The 14,548-nt window shown below is 36.6% G+C and overlaps 1 protein-coding gene across 4 annotated transcripts in view; it reads right to left on the bottom strand.

The window, feature by feature from the left end:
- The window catches only part of SEMA3A (semaphorin 3A), a 554,797-nt gene that overhangs the window by 26,947 nt on the left and 513,302 nt on the right, over positions 1-14,548 (bottom strand). For all 4 annotated transcript variants that reach the window (XM_010804145.4, XM_024990793.2, XM_010804147.4 and 1 more), the window contains 3 exons: positions 14,141-14,182; positions 9,068-9,225; positions 6,410-6,477 (listed from right to left, as the gene is read on the bottom strand). In XM_010804145.4, the coding sequence (XP_010802447.1) occupies positions 6,410-6,477; positions 9,068-9,225; positions 14,141-14,182 (268 nt within the window). The remainder of the gene's footprint in view (positions 1-6,409; positions 6,478-9,067; positions 9,226-14,140; positions 14,183-14,548) is intronic.

Genomic DNA, 14,548 nt, shown 5'->3' with positions numbered 1-14,548 from the left:
TCCCAACCCAGGGATCGAACCTGGGTCTCCTACATTGCTGGTAGGTTCTTTACTGTGTGAATAACGAGGGAAGCCCATATCTAAGCAAATAAACTCTTTAATATAAGGAATTAATATTTCATAATACTGCATTGCAGAAAAGCTGATTATCATGATTCAGTATTTCTATGTGAAATAGATAAATGGTAGATGAGGGAATATTTTGTTGTCCAACTGAAATATGCCATCTGAAAAATTTAATGAGGGTGTGCCAACAATGTACTAAATCCATATAAAGACAAAAACTTGTTAGGTAGGATGAGCAACAAGGGGAGGCCTGGCTGAAAACTGACCTCTAAACTCCATCCCAGACTCACCCAGGAGAGCTCACAGCCTACAAGATAATTACAGAGACTTTTCAACTCCTGAACAGGTGCCTTAGGCACACAGTGGATACAAAATAATCAAAGGAGCTTAAGTAACCTTAAAGAAGGCAGTTTGGAGCCCATAATGGGCTTATGAATATTTTACATCTAATTATAACAGACTGAACTATGTGAAGACATATGGGAAGACATAAACAACACAGCCTGCTGTGTTGTAACTTGGAATTGTCAATTGGCCCTGAGCATATGCCCTCTGCATTCCCTTTCATTGACTGGTGGTGAGTATAAGCCCTACTTTGCACTGGGCATAACCAAAAGGAGCAGACTGGATGTACAAAAGGGGGAAGCCGAGAGGAATGGACAGGAAGGATGAAGAGAGCTCCTTTTGGGGTAAGCCTGCTCACATGCCTTAGGAGTGTCTGTCTAATAAAGTGTCTGTCTGCTTGAGCCGACTGAGCTCTAACTGGTCAGTTGTTTTTAACCCTTTAGTCCAATGCTCAAAATTTTTGTTGTGATGAAACACAGCAAAGAACTGAGAAGAGAAGAACCAAGGAAGAGAAATAAACTGACCTGACATTCTGAACAATTAGAATGTGCATCAACAATGTACAAAATCTGTATAAACACAAAAGTTCTTGCTCTTATCTAGTGGCATTTTTTATTCCTAATGAGAACAGTAACAGACAGAAAAGCAAATGAATAGAGAAGAAAATTTTATAAGCAAAATGGATGCAAAATATAGGTTCAATATGAGGCTACCTATCTCCTAGTATTGGCATCGCCAAATGACCTTGTAGGCATTTGCAAATCACACAGCAACACACGTAGGATACACAACAAGGACCTTCAGAAAGGCAACCAGGCTTTTGAATGTTGCTGGGTGCTCTTTGTACAACGTGTTTTCTTTCTTAACAATTATGACCCATGAATGGACCCAGAGACCCCATAGAGACTGTGACAGAACTGTGAGTGTTTCCTGTGGAGGAAGGGTCAGCAGAGGACTGCTGCAGGGGCAGGGAAATGGAGCAGCAGACTTGGGTATGGCATGGGCCCTCTTGGAGAAGGTCACCATTAACCCCACCATAGAGCTGCCAGAACTTAAACAGGACTGGGAATTAGACTCTTAGAGGGCACAAACAGAACCTTGCATGCACCAGGACCCAAGAAAAAGGAGCAGTGACCCCATAAGAGACTGAACCAGACTTTCCCAGGAGTGTCCAGAAGTCTCCAGCAGAAGCATGCGTTGGTGGTGGCCTACCACAGGGTTGGGGGCACTGAGTGTAGCAGTGCATGCATGGGACCTTTGAAGGAGGTCGCCATTATCTTCATTACCTCCACCAAAGTTTGGCCCCAGGTAAATAACAGGGAGGGAACACAGCTCCACCCATCAACAGAAAATTGGATTAAAGATTTACTGAGCATGGCCCTGCCCATCAGAACAAGACCCAGTTTGCCCCTTAGTCTCCCCCATCAGGAAGCTTCCCCGATGGCCCAGAGGTTAAAGCGTCTGCCTCCAATGTGGGAGACCCAGGTTTGATCCCTGGGTCAGGAAGATCCCCTGGAGAAGGCAACAGTAACCCACTCCAGTATTCTTTCCTGGAGAATCCCATGGACGGAGAAGCCTGGTACTGAGCTTGGCCCTGCGCATCAAAACAAGACCCAGTTTTCCCCTCAGTCTCTCCCATCAGGAAGCTTCTATAAGCGTCTTATTCTTCTCCATCAGAGGGCGGACAGACTGAAAACCACAATCACAGAAAACTAACCAATCTGATCACATAGACCACAGCGTTGTCTACCTCGATGAAACTAAGAGCCACGCAGCGTAGGGCCGCTCAAGACGAACTGGTCATGGTGGAGAGTTCTGACAGAACAGGTCCACTGGAGAAGGGACTGGCAAAGCACTTCAGGAGTCTTGCCTTGAGAACAGCACGAAAAGGCAAAAAGATAGGACACTGAAAGAGGAACTCCCCAGGTCAGTGGGTGCCCAATATGCTACTGGAGATCCGTGAAGAAATAACTCCAGAAAGAATGAAGGGATGGAGTCATATCAAAAACAACACCCAGTTGTGGATGTGACTGGTGATAGAAGCAAAGTCCGATGCTGTAAAGAGCAATATTGCATAGGAACCTGGAATGTTAGGTCCATGAATCAAGGCAAATTGGAAGTGGTCAAACAGGAGATGGCAAGAGTGAATGTCGATGTTCTAGGAATCAGAGAACTAAATGGACTGGAATGGATGAATTTAACTCAGATGACCATTATATCTACTACTGTGAATCCCTAAGAAGAAATGGAGTAGTCATCATAGTCAACAAGAGTCCAAAATGCAGTACTTGGATGCAGTCTCAAAAATGACAGAAAGATATCTGTTTGTTTACAAGGCAAACCACTCAATATCACAGTTATTCCAAGTCTATGCCTTGACCAGTAATGCTGAAGAAGCTGAAGTTGAACGATTTCATGAAGACCTACAAGAATTTCTAGAACTAACACCTAAAAAATATGTCCTTTTCATTATAGGAGACTGGAATGCAAAAGTAGGAAATCAAGAAATACCTGGAGTAACAGGCAAATTTGGCCTTGGAGTAAAGAATGAAGCAGGGCAAAGGCTAACAGAGTCATAGCAAACACCCTCTTCCAACAACACAATAGAAGACTCCACACATGGACATCACCAGATGGTCAACAGTGAAATCAGATTAATTATATTCCCTGCAGCCAAAGATGGAAAAGCTCTATACATTCAGCAAAAACAAGACTGGGAGCTGACTGTGGCTCAGATCATGAACTCCTTATTGCCAAATTCAGACTTAAATTGAAGAAAGTAGGGAAAACCACTAGACCATTCAGGTATGACCTAAATCAAATCCCTTACAATTATACAGTGGAAGTGAGAAATAGATTCAAAGGATTAGATCTGATAGAGTGCCTGAAGAACTATGGACGGAGGTTCGTGACATTGTACAGGAGACCGGGATCAAGACCATTCCCAAGAAAAAGAAATGGAAAAAGCAAAATGGCTGTCTGGGGAGGCCTTACAAATAGCTGTGAAAAGAAGAGTAGCAAAAAGCAAAGGAAAAAAGGAAAGATACATGCATCTGAATGCAGAGTTCCAAAGAATAGCAAGGAGAGATAAGAAATCCTTCCTTGGTGATCAGTGCAAAGAAATGGAGGAAAACAATAGAATGGGAAAGACTAGAGATCTCTTCAAGAAAATTAGAGATGCCAAGGGAACATTTCATGCAAAGATGGGCTCAATAAAGGATGGAAATGATATGGACCTAACATAAGCAGAAGATATTAAGAAGAGGTGACAAGAATATACAGAAGACTATACAAAAAAGATCTTCATGACCCAGATAATCATGATGGTTTGATCACTCACCTAGAGCCAGACATCCTGGAATGTGAAGTCAAGTGGGCCTTAGAAAGCATCACTACTTAGGAAACTAGTGGAGGTGATGCAATTCCAGTTGAGCTATTTCAAATCCTAAAAGATGATGCTGTGAAAGGGCTGCACTCAACATGCCAGCAAATTTGGAAAACTCAGCAGTGGCCACAGGACTGGAAAAGGTCAGTGTTCATTCCAATCCCAAAGAAAGGCAATGCCAAAGAATGCTCAAACTACCACACAAGTGTACTCATCTCACATGCTAGCAAAGTAATGATCAAAGTTCTTCCAGCCAGGCTTCAAGACTATGCGAACCGTGAACTTCCAGACATTCAAGATGGATTTAGAAAAGGCAGAGGAACCGGAGATCAAATTGCCAACATCCGCTGGATCATCAAAAAAGCAAGAGAGTTCCAAAAAAACATCTATTTCTGCTTTATTGACTATGCCAAAGTGTTTGACTGTGTGGATCACAGTAAGCTGTGGAAAATTCTTTAAGAGATGGGAATACTAGACCACCTGACCTGCCTCTTGAGAAATGTGTATACAGGTCAGGAAGGAACAGTTAGAACTGGACATGGCACAATAGACTAGTTCCAAAAATGTCAAGGCTGGTTATTGTCACCCTGCTTATTTAACTTATATGCAGAGTATATCCGACAGTGTACATGAGAAATGCTGGCCTGGTTGAAGCAGAAGCTGGAATCCAGATTGCTGGAAGAAATATCAATAACCTCAGATATGCAGATGACACCACTCTCATTGCAGAAAGCAAAAAAGAACTAAAGAACCTCTTGATCAAAATGAAAGAGGAGTGTGAAAAAGTTGGCTTAAAACTCAACATTCAGAAAACTAAGATTATGGCATCTGGTCCCATCACTTCATAACAAATAGATGGGGGACTCAGTGGAAACAGGGACAAACTATTTTTCGGGCTCTAAAATCACTGCAGATGGTGACTGCAGCCATGAAATTAAAAGATGCTTGCTCCTTGGAAGAAAAGTTATGACCAACCTAGACAGCATATTAAAAAGCAGAGACATTACTCTGCCAACAAGGTCTGTCTAGTCAAGGCTATGGTTTTTCCAGTAGTCATATATGGATGTGAGAGTTGGACTATAAAGAAAGCTGAGGGCTGAAGAATTGATAGTTTTGAACTGTGGTGTTCTGGAAAAGACTAAGGAGATCCAACCAGTTCATCCTAAAGGAAATCAGTCCTGAGTATTCATTGGAAGGACTGATGTTGAAGCTTAAACTCCAATACTTTTGCCACCCTATGTGAAGAGCTGACTCATTTGAAAAGACCCTGTTGCTGGGAAAGATTGAAGGCAGGAGGAGAATGGGACAACAGAGGATGAGATGGTTGGATGGCATCACCGACTCAGTGGGCATGAGTTTGTGTTAGCTCTGGGAGTTGGTGATGGACAGGGAGTCCTGGCGTGCTGCAGTCCATGGGGTCACAATGAGTCAGACACGACTGAGTAACTGAACTGAACTGAACTGAATTACCCATGAATATTCTTTACACAGAATTAGTAGATCAAGTTCAAGTAATTGATAAAAACAGTATACCTTCTTTTAAGATTAACGTAAAAGATATCAAAAAAGTCAATAGGAAAATTATGGATTATAGGATATTAATCAGTGGCACCCCACTCCAGTACTCTTGCCTGGAAAATCCCATGGACGGAGAAGCCTGGTGGGCTGCAGTCCGTGGGGTCGCTAGGAGTTGGACACGACTGAGAAACTTCACTTTCATTTTTCACTTTCATGCATTGGAGAAGGAAACGGCAACCCACTCCAGTGTTCTTGTCTGGAGAATCCCAGGGATGGGGGAGCCTGGTGGGCTGCCGTCTCTGCGGTCACACAGAGTCGGAAACGACTGAAGCGACTTAGCAGCAGCAGCACACATAATATGTTTACAGTTGATATTTTAGCCATTTTTAACTGAGCTGTTCATAAGCAGTGATGTCATTGCTCAGTTTTCCCAGCAGAGGGAAGCATGGCCTCAGTAATTTTGTTTTCTGTAAAGGGTTGAAGTGGGAGGAATGGGATATACTACAATTTTACTTCATTTTAAATAAGGATTGGTTGATATTTCATCATTAAATAAGCAACTTGACATCTTTTAGAAAGCAAAAAATGAACTTGATCTAAAATCCCCCGATTCAGGGGAATATCCTACTGGTAAATCAGTGTGAAGAAATCCAAACTAACTTTTACTTGAGTAGGATACTCAGTAATAATGTACTGGGTCTATACTATCAGCATATAAATGAAAAATTTGTATGGCTTAGTTTAAGACTGCACTTTCTTCTTGGATATATTTAAATGAATATATTTGCTGCCTACTACTCAGCTTGCAACTATATATAAAAGCATATACTTAAACCTGACTTCTTTTGGTTAACATTTGAAAATTGAGCATAAAGTCTCGTAAGGGTCTAATATCTTGAACTTATCATGCCTACAATAATAAAACATAATTCAGTGCTTTGTGCTCATTATAATTTTCTTCCACAAGATGTTCTTTCTCTTCAGTTGCACTTCTCTGAGTATTTTGGCAGAGGTGTATAACTTGTAAGCATATGTATTACTGCTTTTGGTTTTATCCTAGTACTAGCAGGTTGAAAGAGTAAAAATGTAACTTACCATGGTGTTGTAAGTCTGAACAGTGGGTCAGTGGATCTCCATTTCTTATATCTTGTCGTCTCGTGCGTCTAAAACAATTATATTTAAAAGGTATTACTGTATCTCTGTTCCATCTTGGGGATTTGTTGTAAGAATCAAGAAGAATCGAAATCAAAGATCCCAGGAGTTTATTAGAAGAGATGAATCTATATATGACTAAAAGAGTTTTTAAAGCAGTTCATTATACCTCTAAGAGAAGTCTCCAAGATGATCAAAATGGAAAATAGCATATAAATGCAGTAAATAAAAAACAAAGCATTAAAAGTCTTTCAAGGTATTGATAACAGGAAATTCATGGGTTCTTTTGCTAGTGAATGTCAATCAATAAGAACCTAACATCTAAAAAATTCAAAATTCTTAATACCTTAAATTCTGAGGAAAAAACACAAAATATAGAATAGCAACCCATTTATTCAACAAATAGAATTAAACATTTTTTCCCCTAATCACTAATGAAGGAGTAAGATTGAAAATTAAAAATCATGAATTTTTGTCTTAATATTTATACACAATTCCTTAAATTAATTTTTGTTAAACTATAGGTATTAAGACAAAGAATTATATTGTAATTTAGTCTGTAATTTTTATTTTTTGTTGCTATATTAACCTTTTTTAATAAAACATTTCTTTTATGACTACATAGTTAAAATGATTGCAAACCAATTTACTTATGAATTGAATAAAAGGACAAAACAACAACAAATATTAAGGAGCAAGTCTCCTTTTATAAGAGGAAGGTGAGAAAGAAGGCGAACTTACCCCTAAAAGAAAAGCAAATTTGCTATAAAACTGAAATTAAATTCTCCTGCATTCTACTGCTCAGATAATGTTTGTTATAGTACATTCTGGGCACCTTCTCTCTACAGTTTGCTAAAGGTTAACTGGGAATAAGGAGGTTGTCTCCAGCCATTGTGGTGCAAACAAGGCGTGTAGTTCAAATAAAAGGCTAAAAATGGAGACTGCTTATGTGTAACTGGGGAAGAGACGGGGGACACTTGCCCAACTGTATACTGCATCTGTTTTAATGGGTATTGTCTTGCTGCAAGTTAGTTACCAACACTGAAGAAAGTTCTAACAAAGGCCACTGAGAACTGCAAACATGGAATTGGTTACCGTATTCATAAATTTAGAAGTCCCAAGTATTTATGAATTTCTATTTGTAGTATTGGTGACACTATCAAACAGATGGTGCACATTTCAAAATTGTGCCAACAAAAGAACTTGTGAAACACGAACCACAAAGCATTTGGGACGGAGTGTTTTTTACTGCCATTTAAGCTTTTGAAAAATGCCATCACAAAGAATATATAAATTGTAAGGCCTCTAAACATCCTTTCCAAAGACACATGAAATTGGATTAGGTAAAATCTGCAAGGCACAACAAAAATGTGTTAATTGTAATTCCTTCAATCTTGGATTCTAGGTATGCAGTAAACATTCCAAATATATAATAATATCCAGGTTTTAACGTATTACAGATTTAGTTATGATGTTATTTTTATATTATTTTTCATTAAGAAAAGCTTAAAATTCAAATGAATTATTACTAAATTAGGCAATGTTATACATTTCACATGGAATGAAATTAATACACATTTTTAGTTCAAACATGAATTCCACACTTTCAAGCAACATTTAGTCTGTATACAAAGCCCTCTAGAGCTAAATGATTTAAGAAGCATAAAACCTTTATCTTAATTAATTTTATTGCTGTAACAAGATCATATTGCTATTTATTAGTATATTCAGGGTTTCTTTATCAGTAACACATTATCTCCAAACTAAGTTTTTGTTTTAAATTTAAACTTCCAACAAAGTCTATAGATACATGAAAGTAATACAAATACGTTGTTTCAATTCTGAATACTGAAGGCTCAAGAAAATTGAGTATTTAGTAAATGGAATAGGTTAATACATTTATATTTAATATTATTATTAACAAGGTAACTGTGTTTTAACCTATATGGACTGAATATATGAAAGTTTTAAGTTGTAGATAATACTACAGTCAATAATATCTAATGTGTAATCAAAATATTTAATTAGATATTTGGGTTATTTCTTTTCTCTAGTATTTTCTAAAACATTTTAAATGATCCAAATGTTGTAGAACACATCTCATTAGCAATGAAAAATGTCATGTTCACAGCTTCTTGTAAAACATTAGCTACAATAAAAAACAAAGCAAAGTTTACTGCCCCTGTAATGAATACATCAGTGTAATAATACTAATTTCTATTAAATTTTTCAATAGGTTGTGTGCATACCATTAATCTTTAGGTTTATATTAGTAAGTATTGTATATTACTTTTATCTATTATTGCTTATTTCTTAAATACTGGTGAATATCAAGGGGAATAGGTAGCATTGAGTGAGTAGTAAAGAATACATTGAAATGATTATTTTGCCAAATTAAGATGGTGTTTTTGTTTTCTAAAACAAAAGTAAAGCAAGTTTGTGTAGAAGTTTAGGATATATCTAAGAGTTCCCTGAATTGTAACACCTTGCTTTATACACAGAAATAAAGAGATGATGTACTTATATGAAGAAGCTGTTTCAAAAATGAAATCCGATAAGATAAATGTCAAACAGTGTATTTATTTCTAATAGTCCTCCTACCTCTTTGCAGTAGGAAAATAGCGAGAGCATGAGGAGCCATCCCAGGCACAGTAAGGGTCTCGGGCAAGGCAGCATTCTGCACAGGCTTTCCCGTAAATATCACATCTGTGTAAAGGGAGTTGTGTGACCCCCGTGGTAGAGCCAATATATAGTTGTTGCTGTGGAAAGAGTTTACTGTTATGACAAAAATTACCTTGTTTTTAAAATATCTTTTTCCTTAAGAAAAAAAAAAGAAAATGTTATACTTTAGCAAGCATACATTTATCTTTGTGGGTTTAAAATATTTCATTTCTGGTAATTTTTTCGAAGGCCTGGCAGAAAATGTGACCATCTAAAATACATCAAGGTCGAAATCCATATATTTGACTGAAACAGGTATATTTTATAAGGGAAGATGAAGGAAGACAGTAGTAGTTACATGTCAATTAAATCTCATGAAAATAAAAAAATTTTTAAATGACATTACTGAGCAATGGACAGTCCAAACCTTCAGTTTGCTCTTAGCTTGCATTTTAAAATTCTGCTGTTTATAATTTTGATTAACCAGATTACCTACCCTGCCATGTATTCTGATTGGTTTTGAGGCAGGGATCTTTTGCTTTTGACTCTTGGGGACTTCCACGTTAGGTTTGCCCTCCTATAAGCAGGGAAAGGGTGAAGTTTTGGTGCTTGTATTGGTAAGAAGCTTTGCTCAATTTTAATCATCTTGCCTTTGTACTACCTCCAGAAGACTACTTTAAACAAAAGTACTCAATTAACTTCTCACTCAAAGATCATCATTTAGGGGAATCGAGGACACACTGCTTGGTGCCATGGGCTTGAACAAAAAGCTCAAATGTCAAAAAGGTGGGATATTGGGCATCAACATATCTGGATTCTAGGTCTTGCCTGACATTAACTCTCTGTTGATCTTGGGCCATTCACATAATTTTCCTAAGACTTAACTTCCTTATTCATAAAATAAGCATGTTTAACTAGAGCTTCAAAGTATGCATCCAAATAAAACACCTATGCTGGAGTTATTCTCAATGAATTTGAAGTTATCAAAGGAGCCAGAACTGGAGGGAAAAAAGCTTTCATATCAGTGATTAATTTAGGTTTTTGATACAAGTTAAAAAATACCTTTAACAAAGTTGCCCAATGTAGCATATCAGTTGCAACTTTATGTAAACACAAAATTAAATACAAATAAAACGGTTTTGTGATTGTTCTACATTTTACTATCAATATATAGTAAACTATATACTATACTAACTCCCTTTCTTGTACCAGATGATTGAATAATTATAATAAATATTAAATGTGAAAAATTTTATGTACTTAAACATGATAGTACATATAAAAAAGACCCCAGAAGTGTATTTTAATTTCTCCACTATAGAAAAGAATAGTTACAGAAAAGCCCGACTTGGAACTAAGGCGTGCTCTTTTAGTATTACAAGTTGCCTATTAGTAAGCAATGGATATAATTAAAATCACATTTCTAGTTGGCTTTCAAAGATGGACTACATATAGCAGATATGTTTGAATGAAGATAAAGTATCTATTAGAATCTAAGAAATTATTGACGGTAAGGAGCATTATATAGAAAATAATTATATGCTTAAAGCTAACCAACTTACTTATATGTTAACACAAAACAGGGAAAAGAAAGGGGGAAGAAATAATACAATAAAAACTAAACTATTATGGAGGTAGTAATCCTGATAAATATTACTTATTCCATTTCAGTAAAGTGAAGAATATTTATTTTAAATAGTATTCCAGTATAGTATATGGAATATGGTATACATTACAGATGTTCAATTTCTCAGTATATTCACCTTGTATTTTTATGTTGAAAGATGCTACAAACCACAGCAAATTAAGAAATGATAGTTAAAGTCTCTGGGAGTAAAAGATGAAATAGTATTAAGCCTTTTTGTTGAGAGAAAATGAGACTGATTTGTACCCCTCTTATAGCATCTACAGGACCTGCATGTGATAATATTTCTCAAATTATGATTAACTGTTAACAGAGATCTTAACTAATGCAAAGAACTTTTTTCCCTCCTATTATTTCTCTCTTCCAAAAGCACCTTTAAAAAACGAACTTAGATTGTATAGGGAGGAGGGAGAGGGTGAGATGTATGGAGAGAATAACATGGAAACTTGCAATATCATATGTAAAATAGACAGCCACTGGGAACTTGCTATATGCCTCAGGGAACTCAAACAGGGGCTCTATGACAATCTAGAAGGGTGGGATGGGGAGGGAGACGGGAGGGAGGTTCAGGAGGGAGTGGACATGGTAGACCTATGGCTGATTCTTGTTGATGTTTGACAGAAAACCAAAAAATTCTGTAAAGCAATTATCCTTCAGTTAAAAAAAAAAAAATTAAGTGGCAAAAAAAAAGAAGGCAAGAAATCATAATGTGATTTTAAAAAAATGAAACAACTATAATATTTAAATGATAGATTAGTTAAAATGAGGTAGCAGTATTTAGAGGCATGTCTGGCATTGGTGAATATAAGATATACCAAACCATATACTGTGGACATAATTATTTAAAAAGCTATTGAACAAGTTGGTCATACATAAGAAAAAGATTTCTATGTTTGACCAATAACTTTTAAGAAGCATGAGAAAACTTCATACTTATAGATTTCTAAGAATATGGCATTGAGTAATAAAGGAGTTGTTATCCAAATAATAAATTCTATATCTGTCAGATCCCTTTGGCAGAAAATCGGAGAAATAATACTTGAGAAAAATATGAAATGAAAAATATGGCAACTGAAATCATTGTAATGAAAACCTAAAGTGTGATAAAATGGAAAAAAATTAATACAATCAATGTAGTTTTCATTTTACAATTACTCTGCTGTACTATTAATGATTTGCAAATAAATTATGCCATCTAAATGAAATGTAGGGGAGGCTTGCAGGCACCATTGAGCATAATCCAGTCACCAGCAAATAACCTGATGTGCTTTTTCTGCCCAATTTAACATCACCACAGGCTTTCTCACTATCCTTCTTAATAAGTTGCAGGTCATAAGCAGGATATGAGTCCATTTATCCAGAAAATTAGTTGCAACACGTTTGTCCCTCTTGATACTACTGCCTCACTTTTAAAATTTCCACGAGCATAAATGAAATTGACTCACATCTGAATGAAGTCAAACTCTGGTAATGGAAAATGAAGGCTAGGGTTACTTTCTTCTAACCTAGTATTTTAGGTTGATAAATTGTTTTTGTTTTTTGGTAAAATGTGTTGCGTTTAATGGGCCATTCTTAAGGTAGGTTTAAAAATGTTAAAACAGACAGAGATAGTTTACAAAACTGAATGCAATGTAATTAAGACTGACGAAGTCCAGCAGAGAATAAATAAATAGTTTTAAAAATCATTATAGGAAAGAATATCCCAGTCTAGCTACCATCCTGGAACTCCCCGGATTTCCTTGCCAACATTTGACAATTTTTAGATTACAAGAACAGGTGAACACATACTTATGAAGTATAAGATGACAGTATCAGGTCAATAATATCTGCACTCTGGATTTCTCTAAATATCTTGGAGATTATCAATGTATTTTGATACAAATGTGTTGAAAAGGTATCTACTAAGTTTTACCAGCACAGTATTTTAGCATCTTGTATGACAAAAAATGGCATGGTTAGAGATAAAACATGTAAGTAAGATCTGCCATCAGAAATAAGATCTGCCAAATCAGTCTCATATTAAACAATTTTGTATGTAAGTTTTCACTGCAGAGAGTGAGAAGTCAAAAAGTGACTACTTTTTGACTATTTCTCCTAGGTTATTTAATAATTAATTTCAACTCAGGATCCAAGTCATTTTTTTAAAGTTAAATTTGATATATTCATAGAAAGGCTAGGTAACATTTTTGCAGAAAAGATAATTCATTAGAAGTTAAAATCATATTTGCTTTGCCATTATCATTGAGCATTTCATTAAGAGTCCTGCCAAAGCATTCATTCAACAGGAATGAGAAGACTATTAACATGCTGTCCTCAAGCTTTGAATTCAAAGAGTTTAATAATTTATCATTTGCAGGGACTGTTTTGCTGTTTCCCTTTTTATTTAGCCAAACTAAATGTTTTCTCTAGCACATGATACTACTGAAAATGTAAAATTAACTAAGTCAAAATTCTCCAAAAATATACTGTCCAGTGCATGATTTTAGTAGCCTGTATAATACAGTTTGTTTGTACATGTAAATTAAATTATACATTTATTTATATTCTAAAACATTCACCTATGTTATTTCAGAGGATATACAGATGAAAATATGAGTTATTACTGAGGAAATTATGTTACAATGGCCAAGAAGGAAATACTATAAATAAAAATCTACAACAAATAGTGATCTAAGAGGGCTTCCCTGGTGGCTCAGCGCTAAAGACTCCGTTGGCAATGCAGGAGCCTCAGGAGATCTAGATTCAATCCCTGGATTGGGAATATTCCCTGGAGAAGGAAATGACAACCTATCCTAGTATTCTTGCCTAGAAAATCCCACGGGCAGAGGAGTCTGGTGGGCTCTAGTACATGGGGTCGCAAAGAGTCGGAGACGAATGAAGCGACATTGCCTGCGTATGATCTAATAAATATATTTATAGGACATATATGTGTGCAAGGGTACTAAGTTGCTTCAGTCGTGCCCAACTCTCTGTGACCCTATGGACCATAGCCTGCCAATCTACTCAGTCCATGAATTCTCCAGGCAAGAATATTGGAGTGGGTTGCCATGCCCTCCTCCAGGGGATCTTCCTGACCTAAGGATCCACCCTGCCTCTCTTATGGCTCCTGCATTGGTAGGCAGGTTCTTTACCACTCACACCACCTGGGAAGCCCATAGGACATATATGAGACTGGTCAAAAGCATGAGGGCAATGAAATTATCTTTAGTTTTCATTCTGCTATTTATAGTAAGAATGTTTTTTTTCCTCTTGTGTTTTGAACAACTGTTAATAAACCTATAAAATTTGATGGAACATAAATATATTTATCTATTTGAAACAAAGTTAACAAAATATAGATTACCAATTGTAATGTATAATGTTATTACCTGCTTAGTGGAAAGCTCCATTGCTGAAATAGTAGTTGGTTCCTAAAGAAGAAAAAGAAAATGTGAAATGTTCAGTCAATTAGAAAAGTTACAAAATGCCAACATAAACTTTCAGAAAGATAACTTCAGTGCCTACAAGCAGCAATATAACTGGGGGGAAAAAAAAAAAACATGTGAAAGAAATTGCATAGACAAGTGTTCTATGTGTGGAGCAGACAATAAGTGCATCTTCCAGTTAAAGACCATCAAGAACATACCTGTGGATCAAGTTGGGGGAACTGCTCACTATGATAAAGGAGACTGGGGGGACTCAGTAAGAGTGAGATGGAAAGGACTTAATATGTTTTGGACTTGTGTTTAGGTGATTTGAGGGAGTTCCAGGAAGCAGGATTTCGCTTTATATTGGAT

The sequence above is a fragment of the Bos taurus genome, chromosome 4 (assembly GCF_002263795.3).
Source record: "Bos taurus isolate L1 Dominette 01449 registration number 42190680 breed Hereford chromosome 4, ARS-UCD2.0, whole genome shotgun sequence".
Taxonomy (NCBI): Eukaryota; Metazoa; Chordata; class Mammalia; order Artiodactyla; family Bovidae; genus Bos; species Bos taurus.
This window is presented reverse-complemented; position numbering and strand designations above follow the sequence as displayed.